This window comes from Drosophila montana, unplaced genomic scaffold (genome assembly GCF_035044405.1).
Source record: "Drosophila montana isolate Dmon_TW-CO22-7 unplaced genomic scaffold, ASM3504440v1 contig_3640_1, whole genome shotgun sequence".
NCBI lineage: Eukaryota > Metazoa > Arthropoda > Insecta > Diptera > Drosophilidae > Drosophila > Drosophila montana.
In genome coordinates, this window is record NW_026998525.1 from 210334 (window position 1) to 231976 (window position 21643).

Genomic DNA, 21643 nt, shown 5'->3' on the forward strand with positions numbered 1-21643 from the left:
ATAGGTGACCATATATCGATAGTTACTTATCGTTTTAAGCTTGGTACGAACCTCCCTTCTAGAGTTGTCAATAAAAACGTTATGCGGTGCTTTTTTGCTGTAAAGCGAAAGAAATATATTATAGAATTTTTAAAAGACAATTACCACAAAAACCTTTTATTTAATATTTGATAATATTTAATAATTTGATTGTTAATAACAAAGAAACATGTTAACGAACCTATGTGATAAATTTTGCTCCCTAGTCAGCATACTAGTTGCATATCGATACTATTGCAGCCCTCGCTAGGCGCGTCGCTTTATTTATGTAGTCTGCAAATTTAACAATCTTTTAATGTTAACAAAGTAGAAAACTATTTGTTAAAAGGCAAAATGGATATGGTAAAGCGAGCATTTTTACGCGCCTGCTTAAATCACAGCTGCCTTGATCACGATCAAATTGATAAGATATTAATTCCGCTCTGCGAGCATCATAAAGTTACAAAACCCGCGAATGTTGAGGCTCTGCACGAATTCGTTAAGGATATCGAAGGAACTATAAGGGAGCTCAGTCAGTCGTTGACCTTTATGAAACATCCCATAACGGGCAAGGAGTATTTGGTGTTTGCCATAACGGACGCGACGCCCGATAAACAGAATCATCCGGGACTCACAGCTGAGGAATGCCTGTATTTTTCGAATTTATTGGACAAATTGGGTCAGCAGGAGGATTGTCACATTGCGTGGAACGAGGCATATTCTGATTTGGACTTTAAGGGATCTACGAAACCGCCCAAGAAGCTCCGCATGCAGACACTACTCCAACTCTGGACCGAGATGGGCTACTTCCTCGAAGCGGACGACCGACTCTATTTGGGTCCACGCAGCATCGTAGAGTTCGAGTTCTATTTGCGATCCAACTACGCGGATACGATAAAGGAATGTGCTCTCTGCAAGCAGCTGGTGCTCTGGGACATCAAGTGCTCCGATTGTGGCAGGAAAATCCATAGAGATTGCATACGAAAGTATTTGCGAACTCGCTCCAATTGCCCGACCTGTGGCAATAAGTGGGCCACGCGGCTCAGTCAATAATAATATGCAGATAGAGTATTTCATGAGCAACTGGTAGTACAATGTTGAGTTTAAAGAAATTTAAAATAATACAAATTTTTAAATAGTAAGTTTAACTGCCAATTCCAAAAGATTGTTATCTATTATAATTTAATTTTGTTTCGCTTATAATAAACAAGAAAAAATAATGTATAGATATGAATTTAAAGTTTAAAGGAAAACTTGAATGAAGCAATAAGTAAACCTTTTGCTTACAAGTCCAGCATACCCTCAGGAAGGGTATTCAAAGAAACTTGGAGAGAATGAGTACAGTTAGTTGAGTCGCAGCCAAATCAATGACTTAGAGAATCGAAGATAAATATGGCGTTGACGAAAAAAGTGCATTAGTTGAATGTTAGTCTTCGTTATGGATGTGTGTGAACGTTTAAGTAAAAAATGTCTGATGGACCAAAAAGACGTGCGCTCCTTTGTGAAAGGGCGTCGTCTCGACTGGCAACATGAAGTCTACCAGGTGCAATAACAGGTAAACGATTCAGATAAAACATAACTTTTAATTGCAATTCTTTAACTAGAACAAGCGAAGAACCAGCCCGGAATTCACCTTTGGCGATCGATTTATACCCAAACGCTTCAAGTCTGAGAGCATTGATTACAATCTGAAATATCTGGGCAAGACGAAAGAGCAGGATCTTCTGAAAATGGTGGGCACTTGGATATAGCAAAAGTATTTGCCTTAACATCTGTTTTGCCTATTTTTATTTTTAGAATCTAACACAATCATCGAGCTATTGGCGGCAGGGCAGCTTCGTGTCTGCCATAAATAATGTATTCAATGTACAAGAGGGTCGCTTGCTCCAGTTCAGCAATATGCAAAGTAAATACTCCAAGGCGCGCAAACCGAAAATCGACGGAGATTGGCCCTGCAAGCCACGCATCCGCCCGATGGCGTTTCCCACGGCCACCAACGAAATGCCCGAGCTGTGCACATCCTTCGGTATATAGACAAAAAGTATTCGACTCAGTTTGAGCACATAACTCACCTATTTCCATTTTAGATCATAATATGATGGACTGGTCGACTAACGGTCAAATGGCCCTCTCGTTTGGCGAAAACCTGATCATCTGGCGCAATCAGAATGATACCAGCATGATATTCAATGTGGAGCGGACAAGTGCCCTAAAATATTCGCCAAATGGCAGATACCTTGCCATTGGCTGTATGGATGGTGAAAATCCAGGTAGGTGATCAATAGATCAACTGATTTATAATACTCAATGTGTGTCCTTAAAAATGTTTGCCCTTCAGTTTTAGAGCTTTGGCTAGTGCAGTCACGAAACGAGTTTCTAGTAGCCGATGGCAAATATCTGCCAAGATCTTTCGAGTCGATATGTTGCATTGAATGGATGGAGGCGAAAGATGAGATTGTCTGCGGCACGAAATGCGGCTTAATTGTGGTACTGAACTTCCTGACGATGACCATAGAGCACGTTTTGCGTAAGCATACGAATAAAATCTGCTGCATGCGTTTCTCGCCGACGAGACGCTACTTGGCCACAGCCGATGTCCAGGGACATATATACATATTCGATGGCTCGCTATATAAGGTGATCTTGCGCTTGGGTGCCAAGGCGGGCGGCATTGTCTTTGACTGGCATCCATGGCTGGCCAAGGAGTTGGCCATTTGTGAGTAGATACGTATTTAAAATAATTTGATATTATAATCTGAAAATGGAAACCCTTTTTGCAGCGGAAAAACGACGGTCATCGATTTACATATTCCATGTGCCGCGCCGGGAAATTGTTGCTTATTATCAGCGGGGGGATGAGAAGATTTTAATCAACTCGATCAACTTTAGTAAGATCACGGGCGAGTTGCTGGTCAACATTTATAGACGTGGTAAGGTTTCGGCCAATTTCGAAGAACTCATTTATTTGAAAAGCAACAATTTCTAGATGAAAACGGTTGTGCGTACTGTGAGATCTTGGTGCTATCGTCATTGAACCGTGTTGTTGATATTTTGACGCATCAGGACAGAGGAGCACTGTTTATGATGTGGAGTCCGGATGGCACTAAGCTCGCCGCGGCTGGCCTGGATGAGTCCTTCTCGGTTTGGGAATTTTATCCCACCGACAAACTGGAAGCCTTGGAAAAAAAGGAAGAGCGCAAGAATACAAAGCGAAGCGCTTTAGAACTTTATTCGTCTCTTAGATAAATTCCAATCAAATTGTTGTTTTTTATCCAATTCTATGTCGGTATTTTAAAAGTTAGAAAACTATTTGTTGTCTCTGTTTTTGTGTTTTTATTTTATTTCAAAATTGTAAACATACGTGTACTTATTAGTTAATCATTCATTTTTCCAATTCATTTCATAAATCTTCCACTAAAATTCCATGGTTCTTCAACTTAAAGCGTATTATTTTTTTTGTTTAACAATATCATCCACCGATCGTAAAAATTGCAAGACATATGTTGTATGCTAGTAAAAAAAAGAGAATATGATAATCTAATGCAAATTGAAGATATACAAGTTCGAAATTTCAGGTGCCCAAATAATTCTTTCCATTGAAATCTATTATCTACGTTACTATTAATAAATGTAAGTGTAAATATAGGAAAACTATTATAAATATCTGGAACAGTTGACAGGTCCATCTATTTGGTCTATCCACGCCTCTGGGATTCCTGCTGAAATATATACTCCGCACAGGCTTCGGCTTCCAAACGTTGCTTTTTACTCTGATACGGTTTAATTAAAAAACGATTAGTGCAATATACGACAGCCGTGGATCCGATGGCGATGGCCATCATGCCGACAGTCGTTGATGCAAATTGTTTAATGAAGCTCATCTGTAATTTGAGTAAGTAAAAGAAGAAAACATTAAAATAATTGTTTTTAATATACATTTAACTACAATCTATCGCACTTTGTCGAGTTTGTTGTTGTGGCTACAACTGCTGTTGTTGTTGTTGTTGCTGGCGCTTCGCTGTTCTCAGACTTATTTTCGTTTTTAAATTTCAATATAAGTGGCTGCCAAATGTAAACACCGCCCAGAAAACCAATTGCGGTTACAACCATTAACTGAGTTACTGTAACACCACGAGGACGACGTATTTGCATTGCAAAACAAATTCAATTGGTTTGCTATGAATCCCACTGATTTTAATAGCCGGTGCCTGTTACATCAGCTCGGGTCTAACGACGAAAGTGTGCGTGAAAACAGCTGTTTGTGTGTCAAGTTTTGCAACACTGTTCGTTTGGAGTTGCCAGATGCAATATTTCGTTCAGCAATTAGACTGCCGTTAGGTAATGTGCAGCGTTAATAACTGTTTAAAAATGAGCATTAAAATACACACACGCTCAAACATACATAACTATGTATATTTGTTTGCATGCATGTGTGTTTCGGAGAGCGCTGCTTAATCAATGTTTATTTCTTAGTTTTGGGTTTTTCAATTTTTCATTTACTGACGTATTTGGAATTTATGCGGATTTCCTTTTGAGCTACAAGAATTTTATCAGCCAGCAGGTTTATCTAAGCACTCATGTGTATATTTACACATTATTCAACGGTTAAACGATCAGCACCAAAAGATAGCGGGAGAGAGAGAGAGAGCGTCAGATTGTGACGTGCATTGCTGTCAGATTGGGACTCCCTTTAAAGCAGCAGAGCGAAAACAGAAGCCGCGCAGCAGCATTAAAAACAACAACAACAAGAACAACAACCATATCGTTGTCAAACACTAAGCTGGTTTTTAAAATGGCCTGCTCGCAGTGAGCTTGGAGTCACTCTCAGTTGGAACCGCGCGCCAAACGGTTCTCTATCATTCTGCTGTGAGCGCCAAGTTGCGCTTTAAGCTATTCTATTGCTGCTGCGAAAAGGAGTGAAAACATACAAAAATAGGCGTATACATACACACAACAAATTCACAGTGCGCCCAAAGAAAATTTAAGATAAAAATGTACACAAACCTAATGAAAAGTTTTAATATGTGGCTGCCATTGCTGCTGCTGTTGTTGATTGGCGCAACGACGCATGCCAATGGCAACAATATACCCGCATTGACGACGCCGACGGGTGTATTCGAGACGCGGACCGATAAGGTGCCAGCCAGCGCGACGGCACCAACAATGCCGCAGGCTGCATCCTATGATGACCTCGACACATTTGTGCCGTTTCGCAGTGATTCGCATGACAATTTCTCGTGGCAGCTGTTGAAGACGGTGCTGCTTAACGATACGGAGCAACAGAATAATGTCATAATATCGCCGTTTTCCGTTAAATTGGTGTTAGCGCTGCTCTCGGAGGCCGCTGGCACCAATACACAGACACAGCAAGAGCTGATAAGCACACAGACAGACATCAGATCGGCGAACAATGTGCGTGAGTTCTATCGCAAGACGCTCAACTCGTTCAAGAAGGAGAACCAGCTGTACAACACACTGAATGTGCGCACCAAGCTCTTCACCGACAGCTTCATCGAGACGCAGCAAAAGTTTACGGCCACACTGAAGCATTTCTATGACAGCGAAATCGAGGCTCTGGACTTTGGCAATGCGCCAGCGGCGGCCCATGTCATCAACGAATGGGCAAATAATGTGACAAATGGACGATTGCGCAATCTGGTCACACCAGAGACAATCCAGCACAGTGTCATGCTGTTGACCAACTTGATCTACTTTAAGGGCTTGTGGCGCCGCCAATTCTACAATACATACGAGGGCGCCTTTTTCCGCACCAAAGATGCCCAGACGCGTGTTCAGTATATGGAGCAAACCGACTATTTCTACTACCACAACTCGGACAAGATGAAGGCACAGATACTGCGTCTGCCGTACAAGGGCAAGAACTCAATGTTTGTGCTCCTGCCACATGCCATGGACGGAATTTATGACCTGCTGCAGGCGCTGGAGAATCACGAAGTCAAGAGCGCCCAATGGGCTATGGAAGAGCTGAAGGTCAAGGTGACGCTGCCCAAATTCCATTTCGACTACAAGCGCAGCTTCAAGGATACGCTCCAGCAGCTGGGCGTACGTGAGATATTCGAGGACAGCGCCTCGCTGCCGGGTCTAACGCGCGGCGCCGACGTTGCCGGCAAGGTGAAGGTATCGAATATATTGCAAAAGGCCGGCATCGATGTCAACGAGCAGGGCACCGAGGCATATGCCGCCACCGTCGTCGAGATCGAGAACAAGTTTGGCGGCTCCCAGACCATCGTCGAGTTCAATGTGAACCGCCCGTTTGTCTTCTTCATCGAGGAGGAGGCCACCGGCAACATTCTGTTCGCCGGCAAGGTGCATCAGCCCTGCTAAGACGCTTGACAATAGATATGATTATTTGATTCTAGACTAACACAGTTAATAAACAAAAACTATGATATACGACGATCATTTTGTAATTGTTATTGTTATCTGAAGATGGAACCCTGCGCAGCATCCGTCATATATTTTTTTATAAAGACTATCCCGCTAACCCAGTATTATACCCTATAGCATGGGATATTATAATTTTGTCACAAAGAATGTGTGAAGAGAGAGTTACTTGAAATGCCGTAATTAACCTAATACTATATTGTAGTATTATCAGGAAAAGATATAACATAATTAAACAAAGCTCAGATAAAAAGTTCAATGAACATTTCGAAACATAATTAAACAAAGCTCAGATAAAAAGTTCTATGAACATTTCGAATAAATTCTATTATTGCTTAACGCAGATATTACGGCATAAATATATAATATAATTGGAAAATCCGCGGTCCTCTCCTAAATACACACAAAAATCCCTTCCGATTTGTCACATAACCTTCCAATTTCTGTTTGCCGATAATTTTTGTACTAAAATAAATGTACGAAGAACTATTTATAAATCTCCCAACGAAACAATTATAAAATAATTGCTAGATGTGTAAGGGTATTCGTTATTTAAAGCAACCCGAAGCTCAGCTCGTTTTTGATTAATTATAAGCTGATAATGCTGATAGGTCGTAGTCGTATTTTTGTCTTAGGAGTAGTACAAATAGCCTTGTATCACTTAGTCACGCCCCGCAGTTGATTGCAATGCAAGCAACTATAACTGATGAAGAGGTATGTGTTGTAGGGCATATGGGATTGGGAATTCCACACCCAACCGAGCCGGTACAATTGAGATTTATAAGATATGTACGAGCACAAATACATATATGCAAATAGGTACAAACACATGAAAACCCACTTAGGCGCTACACATGACTCACATGTCTCACGAGAGCGGCATCTAATTGACACCAGGCAAAACAATTAGCCGAGTCACTGCACGATCCCCAAGTAAAAATACCTAATTGTACAAAATTTCAGATCAATACCAATAATGTGTTCGTCTTAATGTGAAAAGCAAATAGCATTTTCAATTTTTTTTGTTTTTTTTTATGGGCTTTTACAAATACCAGAAGGTGTTAAATTTATGGAAGTTATTTAGGTAATTTATCGCTAGTTTAGATATTCATTAATTTGTTTTGTAAAGTCTTATCTATACAAGCTCGGACCTTCATCCTAATGCTAACTTACTCTATAAAAAAACTACTTTACCAAATGAAGCTGAGCCTTGATCTTCAATCCGTTAGTCGGTCAGGACAAACAATTTTAATTAATAAATAAATATTGATGGAGGATTTGAGCCGGCAATCTCCGTCTTGTTAGCTAGTGTTCATTTTCGACCTTCGACCAGTAAAAAATTTAGCTTTCTAGCTCTTAAGGTTTCGCCTGTGCGTGGATCATCAATCAGTTCAGTCAGTCAGTCAAGCAGTTAATTGTATATAAATACTAGTCTATAATTAATTTTTTTCCAATCTTAGTCACGCTAGAAACTTAAGATCGAAGATGAAACTTTTGTGCGGTAAAACAAGTTGCTTCAACACCCAATCTACACAGAGACGTGAATAAATATTTTTTCAATGTATTAACATTCTTATCATCGCATTCTATTTTACGACGAGAGATCGTGAAATCTACTCAAACATTTGAATTATTTATGTATGTGTGAGTTTTACATATACAGACGCACATATTTATAGATGAATTCATGTGCTTAGGGTTTAGAAAAGTAAGAGTTAAATATTTAAACAGGTTCTATGCATAACAAAATGATATGGTATATGATATGATATGGAGTCAACCCTTTAAATTTTAATGAATAATTCGTTTTCGTTTGCCCGTTGTACTGAAAATATTGCTAACTGTGCATATTTTCATACTACAATATTCGGGCTACATTTTATATTTATCCAAAATTAACATCAGCCTAATATGGACCAAAGTTATTTATATTTTGGGGTTTTATCTCCCCCATTTATTTTGAACAAAACTATGTTCTCTTGTTTGTTTGGCTTTTTCGAAGAGCTTGGCTTTGTTCATAGAACATTATTAATAGGAATTCCGGGTTGTAATACTCTCTAAAATGGATTATTTCTATTCCAACAGGAAAATCGCTCTGTGACGGATTTATTTTATCATTTGGTTAAACGTTGGTTAAACTTCTCATCTTTAAAAACAAGTTTAAATAGGAAGTTGATAAACGAGAATTTGTTGTCTTTTTGTTTTAATCAAAGTCAAATATGCTCAAATTTGTCGCGCCTCAACCCGGTTTCTTTTGTTTCATATCAAATATAAATCAAATTATTAGCTTCATAATCAGAGTTTAATAATAAATGTTTATGAAACGAAATGAGTAGCAAAAGCAGACGAGATTGGATTGTTTTTTTAACATTTACACACCAATTAATCAATCTTTAGCCATTAATGAAATTGTTTAAGAATACCTCTCAGTCTCATTAACAAATAAGGTGATAAGGTTTAAGATTTGTCAACTTATATCTTGAACATTATCAGCCGTCTTTATTTTTTACTTGAGTCACAACAAATACGGGACTTAAAAGCATTGCAAATATTAATAAACCGCATGCATTTACTTTGTGTCAACTGATTCATGGTTCAAAAGCATATACAAAAATATATTTACAGAAATACTTATGCATATGTAAAGGCCGAATTCGTGCTTTCACTTGTATATTTAAGACTTTATGGCCTGGACGTGCTGTCGTTGACAAAAAATCACCTAAAGTTGCTTAAAAAACAACCGTCATAAAAGAAGTTTTCATGGGTTTTCATATTCACAGGAACTATATTTAAATGAACGTTATTTTTCCAATTATTTGTTGCAAAAACATCAAGAATGCGAAATACCAAATACTTTCTTTATATATGACCGAATAAATTATTTTTAAGGCAAAGTAGGATCCCAATTTTCCATGCCGTCAACTGGATTTTCCAATTACATTCAAACACGTCTCCAAAAATCTTTCGAAAACACAAATTTTACCTATCTTTTGATTTATGTAATTTAATCATTTTAGAGAACATTTCGAAGAGAAGAGGAATTTCTCGGAATTTCAGAAAAAGTATAAGAAAAGAATTTAAAAAATTCGTTCTTTTATAATTATTTTTGCATCTATCTTGAAAAATGTCGCTGGGAAAAACCCAAAGTCCGACGTCTAAACACAGGCACTCGAGTCAAGAATATAACTAAAATTGAAACCTGATCATATATACAAATACATGTATAATATTTAGCCACTGCGGTTAAGCCCGGTGGCTCACGTTTTGCGTAGAATAAGTTATGTCTGAGTTAGATGGGCAAGAAATATGTAGACAGACGGGCATAAAAAATGATTTATAGATGAATTTTGTACTCACCTCCGCCGCTGCCGCTGGATAGCATTGCCATCGGCTGCTGTGATTGAATTTGAGTTTTGTTAAAATTATTTGTGTTTACGTTAATGTTGTTGTTGATATTATTGTTATTGTTGCTATTATTGTTGTGGTTCTGATTGTTTGCTTGATGGCGCATTTGCTGTGCTGCGTATTGTAGTTGTTGTTGCTGTTGTTGTGGTGTCTGGTGCTGTTGTGTCTGTGCATATGATTGATACTGTCCCGCAGGCTGGGCCAATTCACCAATTTGGAAATTTGCGCTTTCTGCGAAACGCAGATTTGCGTCGGTATGTCGTGAATTGGCGGCAGCAACTGGCTGCTGCTGCTGTTGCTGTTGGGATTGCATCATGATCCCGTTAGCTGCCGAATGGTTTTTACCAGCGATAAGCGAGTTCAGCAATGCATTTGAAGATGTCTCCAGGCGTCCAGTGCGCGCTCCATGCATGGCCGGCAATAGGCCGCGCGCTTGCTGCTGCTGTTGCTGTTGCATGGGCTGCTGTTTGACCGCTGCGGCGGCATTCATGTTGAGCAGTTTTGAGGTTTGCTCCTCCATCTTGCGCTTCATGACCGCATTGCGCATTATGGTGTTGGCATGCGCCTGCAGATCTTCCTGTGATAGTTGCTGCGGCAGCGCTTGTTGTTGTTGCTGATGTTGCTGCTGTTGATGTTGCTGCTGCTGTTGTAGCTGCTGCTGCTGCTGCCGCGCGGCGAGCGTCTGCTGGACAATAGCCAAGTTGTGTAGATTCTGCAACTGACTGGCAATCACTGTACTCGATAGCATCTCCAGCTGCTGTTGGTGCTGTTGTTGCTGCTGCTGCGTATTGGTAAACTGCAGCACAGCCGTTATAGCCTCGCGATCCATGTTGGTTAAACGCGGATTGGCCAACTGCACCAGCAGGCCATGCTTTGAAATTTCACCTGTAACAACATAAGATTATTATACGATTTTTCAGTTAAGACCTTGTCTGTTTATACCTTTAGTCAGGCGGAGTAGCAGCAGTTGCGTATCGGCGCGTCCCAATATGGCCTTCAGCTGAAGGCTGGCCAGGAAAGCGGTCTGCTGCTGCTGCTGTTGGATGAGCACGTGTTGCTTTTGCTGTTGCTGCTGATATTGCTGCTGTTGTATGATAAAATTGGAGATAGCATCGTTGCCGACTTGCGGCTGCTGTGCCGGCAGCTGGGGCGGCACTATTTGAGGTTTGGCACCATTTAGAGCACCAATTAATTTTTGGAAACTGTCTGCTTGTTTATTGTTTATGTTATTGTTGTTAGGATGGGCTGCTGTTCCTGCTCCTGCTGCTGTTGCTGCTGGTACATCGTTCATATTACCAAGCGAATTGCGACGCCATTTGGCTTCAAGCTGATCAACGGATGGCATTTGATTAACATAACCTAGGCTCTTGGGCTGCTCCAAGTTCTGGTTGCAGATATTATTGTTGTTGTTATTATTGTTGTTGTTGTTGTTGCTGTTGTTGCTGCTGCCAGTATTGGTTTGGCACATGGCCTGCTTAAAGAACTCATTCAGTGATGAGGATGAGCCATTCTTCTCCTGACGTTCGCGTGCAAAAAAGGACATGAACTTTGAATTGTTGTTATTGTTGTTGTTGTTTGTATTTGACGCATGCTGCTGCTGCTGCTGCTGCTGTTGATGTTGCTGCTGATAATTGCCTTCGGTGCGTGGATAGCTATTATTATCAAAGTTCTTTTGATTGTGATTGAACCTATCAAATTGAGGCGCACGATTGCCATATCGTTTCTCATCCTTTTGTAGCTTCTGCTGCTGCTGCTCATTTGAATTCACTTTGTTCATGTTCTCCGATGTATTGTTGTTGTTATTGCTGTCGCTCTTTGGCATAAATTTACCGGCAACGTTGCTATTGCTGCTGTTTGTGCTGCGGCCAATAGTATCAGGATGTTGCCATTTGTATTTGCTATGTTCGATCTGCGAAGAGGAAAAATGAAAACAAAGTGAGATAGTTAGACAGTTAATTATGTATACTATACTAGCTTTATCCCGGATGCAATGACAACAAAATGAGTGCCTTACTTCTCGATTCTCATAATGTAAATATATATACAACCTACACCAACCCTTACAACCAAAATATATTATTTATATTCACAATTATCTATTCATATTGTTGTATTAAGTTACTGAAATTTGTTATGTTGTCGCTTACTTTGTGCTTTTGCATGATGGGCTCTCTATTTGCGTCGATTGTGGCGTGTTTTCCCTCTTTAAGCATTTTTTCCTCATCCTCATCAAAACCACACAATTCGATTGTATCGAGTCTTGAGGTGGGACCACAGCTAAACCACTCGGGCTCCTCATTTTGGTTTCTATAGCGACGATAGTGTCGCTCCTCCGAATCGCGAGACTTTGGCTTGGAGACGACCAAAAAGCCAGACATGACGCGCTTTACGTAGTTCTCGTTGGCCCGATTCAGATCCTCGACGGATTCATTTGATTTCAAGCTTTCGTTTTCCGAACGATAGTTGTTGGACATGCCCATTATGGGCGTATTTGGGCGGCCATTCGACTGCTGTGCGCCATTCAATTGCGTACTGCTGATCTCGCCATTATCAAAGAACTTCAACACCGTCATATTGCTGGAGTTTTTGTTATGATGCTCTATATCATCCATGTGAGATTTTCCCATGGCTTTCGGCTGATGATTGTTGTTGTTGTTGTACGATTGCACGGACTTGTAGTCATTGTTGTTGTAAGACCATTTCGTATGCGATAAACGTCCGCTGCCGATGCGTCTCTGATTAACAATAGCCGGATCCTGTGAAAGAGAGTGAAAGAGGGATATAAAGGATGCAAAGATATGTACACAGATAGCTAACATAACCTTATTTGCCTTTGCAAAACTCCTAGATCATTGCATTTATGTATGTATAATAAATATATTGACTGAGTTCGTCGTCCTGATCAAGAGTATGCGCCTAGTCTACCCTATGCTAATACTCTTATCCGGTAGAAAACTGATTGTCCAGCTTAAGATACAATAAATATGCATATGTATGTACACCTATATATGCATACCTATACATATGCATCTACGCATTTGAATTTACGAACAAATATCTATACATATATCTACACACACATACGGATGTACCACGCCAAATAAACGAATAGAATATTTATGTACAGAAACCGTGTAACTGTTAAGTAACTTTCACCGTTAATCGTGGGGATGGCACATCGCTAGCAGCTGGCGCCAGTGAAGCTCTCACATATTAGTACACAACCTACACACATATACATACATACATACATATACATAGGTATATTTACAGCGCCAGCAGCTGTGAGAGAGATTGCAAGCGTAAGCTGATAAACCGTCAAGTAAACTTGCGAATGTGCGTGCTAAGCGATGAGCGCAAAAACAAAAGGGAGAGTGAGCAAAATGAAAATTGTGCTTGGCGAAAAACAAATACAATTGTATGTATGTAAGTATTTGTACAAAGCGCTAGTGGGAGATGTACAAAAACAAAAACTAAAACGGTGCCAGCGCCAGTTGACATTGCGCTGTCCCGTGGACTCCATCGATCGAGCGAGCGAGCGAGCGACAGATAACTGTAAGCGGCAGCCATTGCAAGCACACAACACTAATCCTACGCAGTAGGTAAATGCAGTGATAGCAACGTTTTTAGGCTCAGTGACAAGATGCAGTTTATGGCCACCGGTAAGAGCGACGCGGCGCACTGCTAATTGCTAATTGCATTTAATTATACACACAAATAAATTTATATGTATATTTTTAGAGCACCAACATCGCCGACTGAATCCATTGAATGGACAGTGGGTGCTTGTGAGTCCGCATCGGATGCAGAGGCCCTGGTCGGGTCAGGAGGAAAATCCGCAGCTTATTGAACAACCCGAATTTGATCCCAATAATCCGCTCTGCCCGGGCGTTAAACGACCCAATGGCATTCTAACAGAACGCTATGAGAGCACCTATGTTTTTGATAATGACTTTCCCGCACTGCTGGAACAGGTGCCCTCGCCGCCCGCAAGCGATGATCCGCTGTTTCAGGCAGCGCCAGCGCGTGGCAATTGTCGCGTTATGTGTTTCCATCCCAAATCGAATTTAACCTTGCCAACCATGAGCCCAACGGAAATTGGCGCTGTTATTGATGAGTAAGTTATCGATAAGCTAGCTATCGATAATAGCATTATCGATTTATGTTTGTAACTCAATTACAGATGGATTAAACAATTTAACGAGCTGAGCGCTAAGTACGCATGGGTGCAGATATTTGAGAACAAAGGCTCCACCATGGGCTGTTCGAATCCGCACCCGCATTGCCAAATCTGGTCATGTTCGTTTCTGCCCACAGAGCCCCAGCTGAAGCAGGAACGACTCCGCGCCTACTACGCCACCCACGACCGGCCGATGCTGGGCGACTATGCGGATCGCGAATTGCAGCGCAGGGAACGCATTGTTATTGAGAATCCTGATTGGCTGGTCGTGGTGCCCTACTGGGCTACTTGGCCCTTTGAAACGATGCTGATATCGCGTAACAACAACAAGCGCATCAATGATCTGACCAACGGCCAGCGTCACAATCTGGCGCTGACCATCAAGGAGCTGACCACCAAATATGATAATCTATTTAAATGTTCATTTCCGTATTCGATGGGCTGGCACGGTGCGCCCACCGGACCAGAGCATGCGCACGCCTCGAGCGCCCACTGGACACTGCACGCCATTTACTATCCGCCGCTGCTGCGCTCTGCCACGGTGCGCAAATTTATGGTCGGATTTGAGCTGTTGGCGATGGCACAGCGGGATTTAACGCCGGAGCAGGCCGCACAGCGACTGCGAGAAGTGGACGGCACAAAGCACTATCTGAGCAAATGATTCCTAGAGCTAGGCGGCCAATAAAAACGAATTTAAATTGTAAACAACATGCTAGCTATACTTATAATCAAGCAATTAGGAAACTCGCGGGCGCGCTTTAGATTACATTTTTGCCTAATTATAAAACAGGTGTATATACATATATATATATACATATATAACACACAATTTACTTTCCTCTGATGTTGGCTATGTCATTCCAATATGCGCCAATATCTGTATATAAACTGCATTTTTACAAGGGTTCGCAGACAACAAAATCTAATATTTCAGGCTCTATTCTTCTAAACTAGAAATTAAAACTATATGACAAGATGCTAATAAAGAACAAATGGGGATTTTTATTCTATAAACACAAAAACAAGGAAAAAGAATAATAGAAGTGAAGCAAAATCTTGAAGTAAGCTCTAAAGGTACGAATCGATTTTTATGTAATATATATAGTAAATCATATTTTTCTTCCTAATGCCACTTTTTATCCATTGGATTCTACAAATTGTTATATTAAAAAAATATCTCTATTTAGCTATGAGAATACATGGAAGTTGTTTCGAAAACTGGAATTCCCCACAGAATTTAATTTTCAAATTCTAAATTCTTGTCAATAGGGTATTCTTTCTCGCAAAGGTAAAAATTAGTATATTATTCAGGCTCTCTTCTTGATTAGTTAAGTTAAATTAAAATTGATAAGCACAAACGAGAAGCCTTATCGAAATTCAATCAGATTAAAGAGCATTAGACTAGCCTGTCTATGTTCTATTATAATATACTAAATATATAAGAGTATATAGCCCGGCTAATCTAGTGCTCATTAATCTGATTGCATTGTTATCTATATGTATATGGGATGTATATATAAATGAGTGCAGTGCTTACCTGAAAATCCTGCTGCGGTTGAGGCGGCTGGCTCTGTATGATGGACTCATCGGTGATCAACTGTTGTTTATTTTTATTCTTATAGAAGGCGGGCATGCACTCGTTGCTGCCGTTGGGATTATGGAGACTCACACGTGGCTTAAAGCTGTTGGCGTTGCGACCATTTGGTGCCGAGTCCACGTTTCGCCATAGATTCATACGGCGCAGTCGTCCCTCCAGTTCAATGTCATCGCAAGTGGCGATGCGTGGCATACTAAAGGTGAGAGACTCCTTGGAGCGATGCATGAGTGCGTGTACCATAGAATTCCGTATATCCAACAAATGCTGACGCGTATAATGCTGCATGGGTATATCCAATTTAGGGCTGGGTAATATCACTGCCGATTGTGTGTTGCGTAGCTTGGGCAGCCGCAGACTGCCCGAGACAGCCGTTGCCGAGATGCTGCGTGGTTTTTGTGTTGCCGCCTGTTGTGGTACCAACTGAGGCAACGATTTTTTGGCAGCTGGCTTGGCTTGATTTGGTGGCGGGCTCAGGTGCAAATCGCAGGACAACAGGCTTGTGGGCTGAGTATAAGGCGTGGAGGCGCGTGCCGACAGCACCTGCAATGTCATTAAACTCTGGCTTTCATCATCATGAGCATTCCCTGCTGTTGCTCCTGTTGCTGCTGCTGCTGTTCCTGATCCTGCTGGTGGCATGGGTATGGCCTCTTTGGATATGATCGCATTCGGAGCTTGACGCTGTTTGGCCAGCAATTTGCCAACTTTCATCTTTCTTTCCAGTTTGCGTATGACAGCGGGCTTGTTGCACTTCGGATGCACGATAATGGCTTGAGCGGACGGATTGATTGAACTTTTAACTGAACATGTAGCCGACATTTGGACAGCATCGGTTTTCAATTCTTCCAACATATTTGGTACGGACTGTTGGCCAAAACAATGACAATGATAATGTAATTGGAATGTGTGTAGCAAAATAAACAAAAGAAAAAGCACAAATTATCGATACTAGCGAAATTTTTCACAAGAATGTATTAGCGAAAAGTCAATCACGTAAATTTCAATGTCATTTCCAAAACAGTAATTTATGATGTCAAACAAATGTACAGTATGCGGTATGTATGCTGTTTCTGCAGCCCAATCAGAGAACATTGACTATTGTAAGTAGTTAGCAAAATAAAATTCAACACACTTAATAAATTTTGATTACTTTCTCAGTAAGAGATAAGTTAAAAAAAAATAAAAAAGAAATGGCTTGCTATGCTTGTTGTCGAACTTAGCACCCGATAAGGTGTTTCTTTTATAAATTAAAACCTTTTAACCAAAATTTCTGGAATTGGCAACATTTTATAGATTTTAATTTAAAATGAAATTCCAAAAAAAAAGTTATATATTTTAAACAAAACCTAAATTGCTCGTCACAAAATAAAACTTCTTCCAATCCGAATTTTCATCCTAAAAGCTCTAAATAGAAAATTCTTTTTTATGAAAAACATTTTTTTCTAATAAATTTTTTTTTTTTGAAAAAGGGTTTGGGTTTAGTAGAATATTCAATTCAAAGTGCATGTTATTATTGCGACTATTTTATCGAGAGCCCACTGTAGGCACAATGCACCTAACTGTAAAATTAAGCAGCTGTGATGTTTTTTATATTTGACTTACATCGAAATTCGATCGCTGCTGCTCTCGCTTGTGGGTCTCCATTTTTGTAATGGCCTCCTCCAGAGCGTCTTTTAACTTGATGGCGGTCAGTTTGGCATAGCCCTGACTAGTTGCCAATGCATTGATGGGCAATGGGGGCGGCGGTGGTGGCGCACAAGGATCTTCCCATTTTTCCGAATTCGCCTCGTCATCCTCAGTATCGGGCGCCCCGCTCGTTGCTGCCGGTGGTGGTTGTGGAGCTTGAACTGGTGTGGATGGTGGCGGCGGTGGAGGCATCGCAAATTTCGCTTTCTCAACAGGTGTTAGCACTTGTTGGACATCGATATCAGCATCTCCACTGCCAGCACCTTCATTATCCATTAAAAGGAAATGTTTTCGCTTGCTTTTGCGTTGCTCCTTTGGTGATTGCTTTGGTTCTAAAGCGCCAGCGCCATTTTCTTCTTTGATCACTTCTGCTTCGAGTATTTGCTTTGCACTAGTCGACATTTTCTGGTAGGTTGCGAATAATAATTTGCATGTGTTATTCGTATTCTTTGGTTATAGTTGTACTTACAATAATTTAATTATTTTTATTGGTAAAAAAAACAAGCACTTTAAAATTTTAATGCAAAGTGTAACTTTATATATTGCAAAATGAAATCACGTTTATGGCGAGTTCGTAGATGCCGTTATTTTGTCTTTTCAATCGTGCGCCTGCTCATGGATGCAAATGTGTGTTGTGCATGTGTGGGTGAATTGAACTCATTTATTGAACCAAAAGAAAACCATGTAAGAAAGTTCACAACTTCCACTGCGCTTATCGAACTATCGATAACACAAGTATCATGTAATTTAACAACCCTCGTAATGGGGTGCTATTTATGCGATGTAGCCAATGTCACTAGCGCGAGCGTGAAAATAATTTAACTATCCGGAAAAATACACTTTTTTGAGGCTTAACTAACATCTATAAAGTAAACAGAAAATATGAAATATTACTTAAGTTAATAGTTATTTAGTTGAGCTGTAACATATATTGCCATTAAAATTTAAAAGTGACAATCACTGTGATACCAATGACATGCTCATCTCTAGCATAATGCCATCATTAGTAGCCGTGTAGCTACGCTACAAGAAAAAAGATTCTTTTTCGTCTGGTAATATTTATTGAGATAAATCGATTGGGCAGCTACAGAAATAGTAATTTGAGTTGATTAAAATACCAGCAATAGAAGCAAGAACGCGTACTGGATGGATTTATAAGGTCAGTAAAGCGCTCAAATCTTTTACTATCGTAAACAAGCGTAACCTAACCTCAATTTTAAATGTCTAGCACCAAATTTGACGGAACGAAGGAAACAAAGGTAATAAATATTTAAACAAAATGACCCAATATCTGCCGCCAAATCTTTTGGCGTTATTCGCCTCACGGGATCCAATACCGTTTATGCCACCGGTGGATAAGTTGCCCCATGAAAAAAAATCTCGAGGCTACCTGGGCGTAGCCAAATTTATGAGCGACTTTGAAGACCCAAAGGACACACCGCTACCCAAAACTGTGGAAACGCGTCAGGAGCGACTCGAGCGAAGGCGGCGCGAAAAAGCCGAACAAGTGGCTTATAAGCTAGAACGCGAAATCGCACTATGGGATCCAACCGAGATTAAGAACGCCACAGAGGATCCATTCCGTACATTGTTCATAGCGCGCATCAACTACGACACATCCGAGTCAAAGTTGAGGCGCGAGTTCGAGTTCTACGGCCCCATCAAAAAGATCGTGCTCATTCACGACCAGGACTCAGGTAAATTGTGTTTACTAATTTGTTCACCGTAAATATTACTTAATTTTTAGATTGAAGAAATATTTTTGTTCTCTTGCATAATTACTAATGTTTTATCTTACAGGTAAACCCAAGGGCTACGCCTTTATTGAGTATGAACATGAGCGAGATATGCACGCGGCGTACAAGCACGCCGATGGTAAGAAGATAGACAGCAAGCGCGTCCTGGTGGATGTTGAACGCGCTCGGACCGTCAAGGGATGGCTGCCACGACGCCTGGGTGGCGGTTTGGGTGGCACACGGCGAGGTGGCAACGATGTGAATATCAAGCACTCTGGCCGCGAGGACAATGAACGTGAGCGTGAACGCTATCGTTTGGAGCGTGAGCGCGAGGATCGTGAGGGTGGTGTGCGTGGTGGAGCCAACAATGGCGTCGATGCACGTGGGGGGCGCCCTCCGTACGGCGGAGTCGTGGCCGGTGAGAGGCGTCGCTCGCGCTCCCGAGATCGCAGAGATCGTGATCGGGAACGTGGCGCACGTGTTGGTCGCTCGCGCAGCCGTTCGCGCGAACGCCGAAAACGTCGTGCCGGCAGCAGGGAGCGCGACTATGATGATTTCGATGGACGACGCGACAGGCGGGACAGGGAGCGTGATCGTGATCGCGAGCGTGAAAAGAAAAAGAAGCGTTCCAAGTCACGAGAACGTGACTCATCGCGTGAAAGGCGCGATCGCAAGCGTGAGCGTCGGGATCGCGATCGGGGAGGTGCAGATCGCAGTGCTGGCGGCGGTGATCGCGATGTCAAGGAACGCAAACCAGACTTCCGTGAAATGGATATGATTAAGATTAAGGAGGAGCCAATTGATGACGGCTATCCAACGTTTTCCATGAATGACTATCAAAACACGGCAATCAAACGCGAAATGGACGATGAGAACGAGGAGAAGTATCGGCCGCCCGCTGCACATCACAATATGTTCAGTGTGCCCCCACCGCCGATACTTCCACGCAGCAACAATCCAGACAATGGTGGCCAAAATGCCAGCGATCCAACCTGGTGGCGGCAGTGAGACCCTGCCTTGTCGCAACGATGCAACAACAACAACAATTGGTAATCGAGTACGATAACAATTTTCAGAGTTTTTGTGTAATTATCCTGCGCTGGTAACACTACAATTAGAACTGTAACCACCATCATTTAGCACAATCGAATGTATCGATTGTTTTTATATATTTATTCAATTGAAATTTGAAATTCATAGCCAGAAACAGCCAGTGGGACGATGCAGTTCGGAAACAACGAAGCGTAAGACATGCTGTAAGTCCGTTTTAAGCTGGGAGCACTTTTCAATTTCTATATTTAAATTTATCATGAAAGCAAAACAAGTAAAAAAAAAAGAAAAATAACTTAACAGAACAAAACAAACACAAAACCGTAAATCAACAAAAAATTGTGCATAGCTTAAATACGTTTAAATATGTAAGTAAATCTTAACAATTGAAATGAAGAGTAAGTAAAAATAAATCAGATCAACATGTGTTTGTTTCCCCACCTTTGGTAAGGGGGTATAAGGGAATGCTTTGGTATACCATATATGACTATCCGGATTCCGAGTACTGATTGGTTTGTTTCATCGAAGCTATGTGTAAAATTATTACATTTAAAGTGTTAATCGCTTACAAAAATCAAAAACAAAACAAAACAAAAACAAAAAACACATTTTTAATATGTGCGCTAACTCGTGCCATTTTGTTTTCTTTATCTTTTTGCAGTTTTCAATATTGAAAATCTGAAAATCTCTAATGTACGATATGTATATTGAATATACGCCCAGAGTGTGTGAAAACAGATCATAAGTATTTCAACAAACAAAAATAATTAGTTCGAAAATCCAAAACGATTCCCCAAAAAGTACTCAAAACTTGACCCATTAGTAACTTATCAAATCAGGTAATTTCTTCTCTACACAAATCTCACTAATCCATGCGTTTACCGTTCTAGGCCAACACTAGAAACGTGGTGGCTCCCTGGGACGCCAGATCAGCTTATTCAATTGGTGTACCATAGCTCTATCCAAACTTGGGTCTGTGAGTAAGTTTTAATCGGGCCACTTTTTCGAAATATCTGACGATTGTAAGTTTTTGCGAGCTGGTTGTTGGTTCTTGGTAAGATTTCTGTCCAAACGAGTTGGTCAAATACTGAAAAACGAAAACAAAAACAAAAAACCAAAGCGTAAATTCCGAATGCACACAATGGTGGATATTCTTTGATCTTGATGGGGTGAGGTATGCCCTTTGAAATGGTTATGTATGGTATTTATATATCAAATTGATATCGTAGTAATCAATTTTCGATCTCGATCTTTTCAAGTACGTTTGGTGATTGTTTGTGTGGCACCTGTACAAGAGGACCACACCACGGAATATATATTTCGAAACAGCGCTCAGGTTTGTTATTGGTCGTTTTCCGTTTGGCGCCTATAACTGGTAAGGGTCAGTCAATAAGGTTCACTCAAAGTGTTAAAGTTGCTGTAGCATAAGGGTATGTTGGACATCTACCTAATGCCTCCAAAAACGAATGGTATAGGGCGGAAAATTCACGAATATCTAATATCTACTAACTGATTGCAAAAGCCAAAATAAATGGAGGCAAGTCAAACTGTGGAAACAAAATTTCGAAG

General features: G+C 40.9%; 7 protein-coding genes across 7 annotated transcripts; 5 read left to right on the forward strand and 2 right to left on the reverse strand.

The window, feature by feature from the left end:
- Positions 1-301: 301 nt before the first annotated feature.
- Nse1 (Non-SMC element 1) lies at positions 302-1242 on the forward strand. Its single transcript, XM_064692817.1, has one exon. It carries the CDS (start codon positions 373-375, stop codon positions 1069-1071), a length of 699 nt encoding a protein of 232 aa, XP_064548887.1. The 5' UTR covers positions 302-372; the 3' UTR covers positions 1072-1242.
- Positions 1243-1401: 159 nt separating this feature from the next.
- Positions 1402-3460, forward strand: cort (cortex). Its single transcript, XM_064692814.1, has 7 exons — positions 1402-1561; positions 1623-1751; positions 1816-2044; positions 2106-2288; positions 2357-2734; positions 2799-2948; positions 3005-3460. Exons 1-7 carry the CDS (start codon positions 1442-1444, stop codon positions 3262-3264), a joined length of 1449 nt encoding a protein of 482 aa, XP_064548884.1. The 5' UTR covers positions 1402-1441; the 3' UTR covers positions 3265-3460.
- Positions 3461-3587: 127 nt separating this feature from the next.
- Positions 3588-4116, reverse strand: LOC135435651 (uncharacterized). Its single transcript, XM_064692818.1, has 2 exons — positions 3977-4116; positions 3588-3899 (listed from the first exon to the last, which is right to left on the reverse strand). The coding sequence occupies exon 2, from the start codon at positions 3897-3899 to the stop codon at positions 3714-3716; it is 186 nt and encodes a 61-aa protein (XP_064548888.1). The 5' UTR covers positions 3977-4116; the 3' UTR covers positions 3588-3713.
- cup lies at positions 3648-17914 on the reverse strand. Its single transcript, XM_064692813.1, has 7 exons — positions 17758-17914; positions 17205-17693; positions 15546-16466; positions 11976-12584; positions 10771-11737; positions 9781-10713; positions 3648-3899 (listed from the first exon to the last, which is right to left on the reverse strand). Exons 2-7 carry the CDS (start codon positions 17688-17690, stop codon positions 3886-3888), a joined length of 3930 nt encoding a protein of 1309 aa, XP_064548883.1. The 5' UTR covers positions 17691-17693; positions 17758-17914; the 3' UTR covers positions 3648-3885.
- Spn27A (Serpin 27A) lies at positions 4838-6435 on the forward strand. Its single transcript, XM_064692816.1, has one exon. The coding sequence runs from the start codon at positions 5011-5013 to the stop codon at positions 6361-6363; it is 1353 nt and encodes a 450-aa protein (XP_064548886.1). The 5' UTR covers positions 4838-5010; the 3' UTR covers positions 6364-6435.
- On the forward strand, positions 13315-15001 carry Galt (Galactose-1-phosphate uridylyltransferase). Its single transcript, XM_064692800.1, has 3 exons — positions 13315-13490; positions 13570-13945; positions 14012-15001. The coding sequence occupies exons 1-3, from the start codon at positions 13472-13474 to the stop codon at positions 14667-14669; spliced, it is 1053 nt and encodes a 350-aa protein (XP_064548870.1). The 5' UTR covers positions 13315-13471; the 3' UTR covers positions 14670-15001.
- Positions 17915-18277: 363 nt separating the features above from the next.
- On the forward strand, positions 18278-20415 carry snRNP-U1-70K (small ribonucleoprotein particle U1 subunit 70K). The gene is made up of 3 exons (XM_064692815.1): positions 18278-18447; positions 18517-18985; positions 19089-20415. Exons 2-3 carry the CDS (start codon positions 18568-18570, stop codon positions 20030-20032), a joined length of 1362 nt encoding a protein of 453 aa, XP_064548885.1. The 5' UTR covers positions 18278-18447; positions 18517-18567; the 3' UTR covers positions 20033-20415.
- Positions 20416-21643: the final 1228 nt, after the last annotated feature.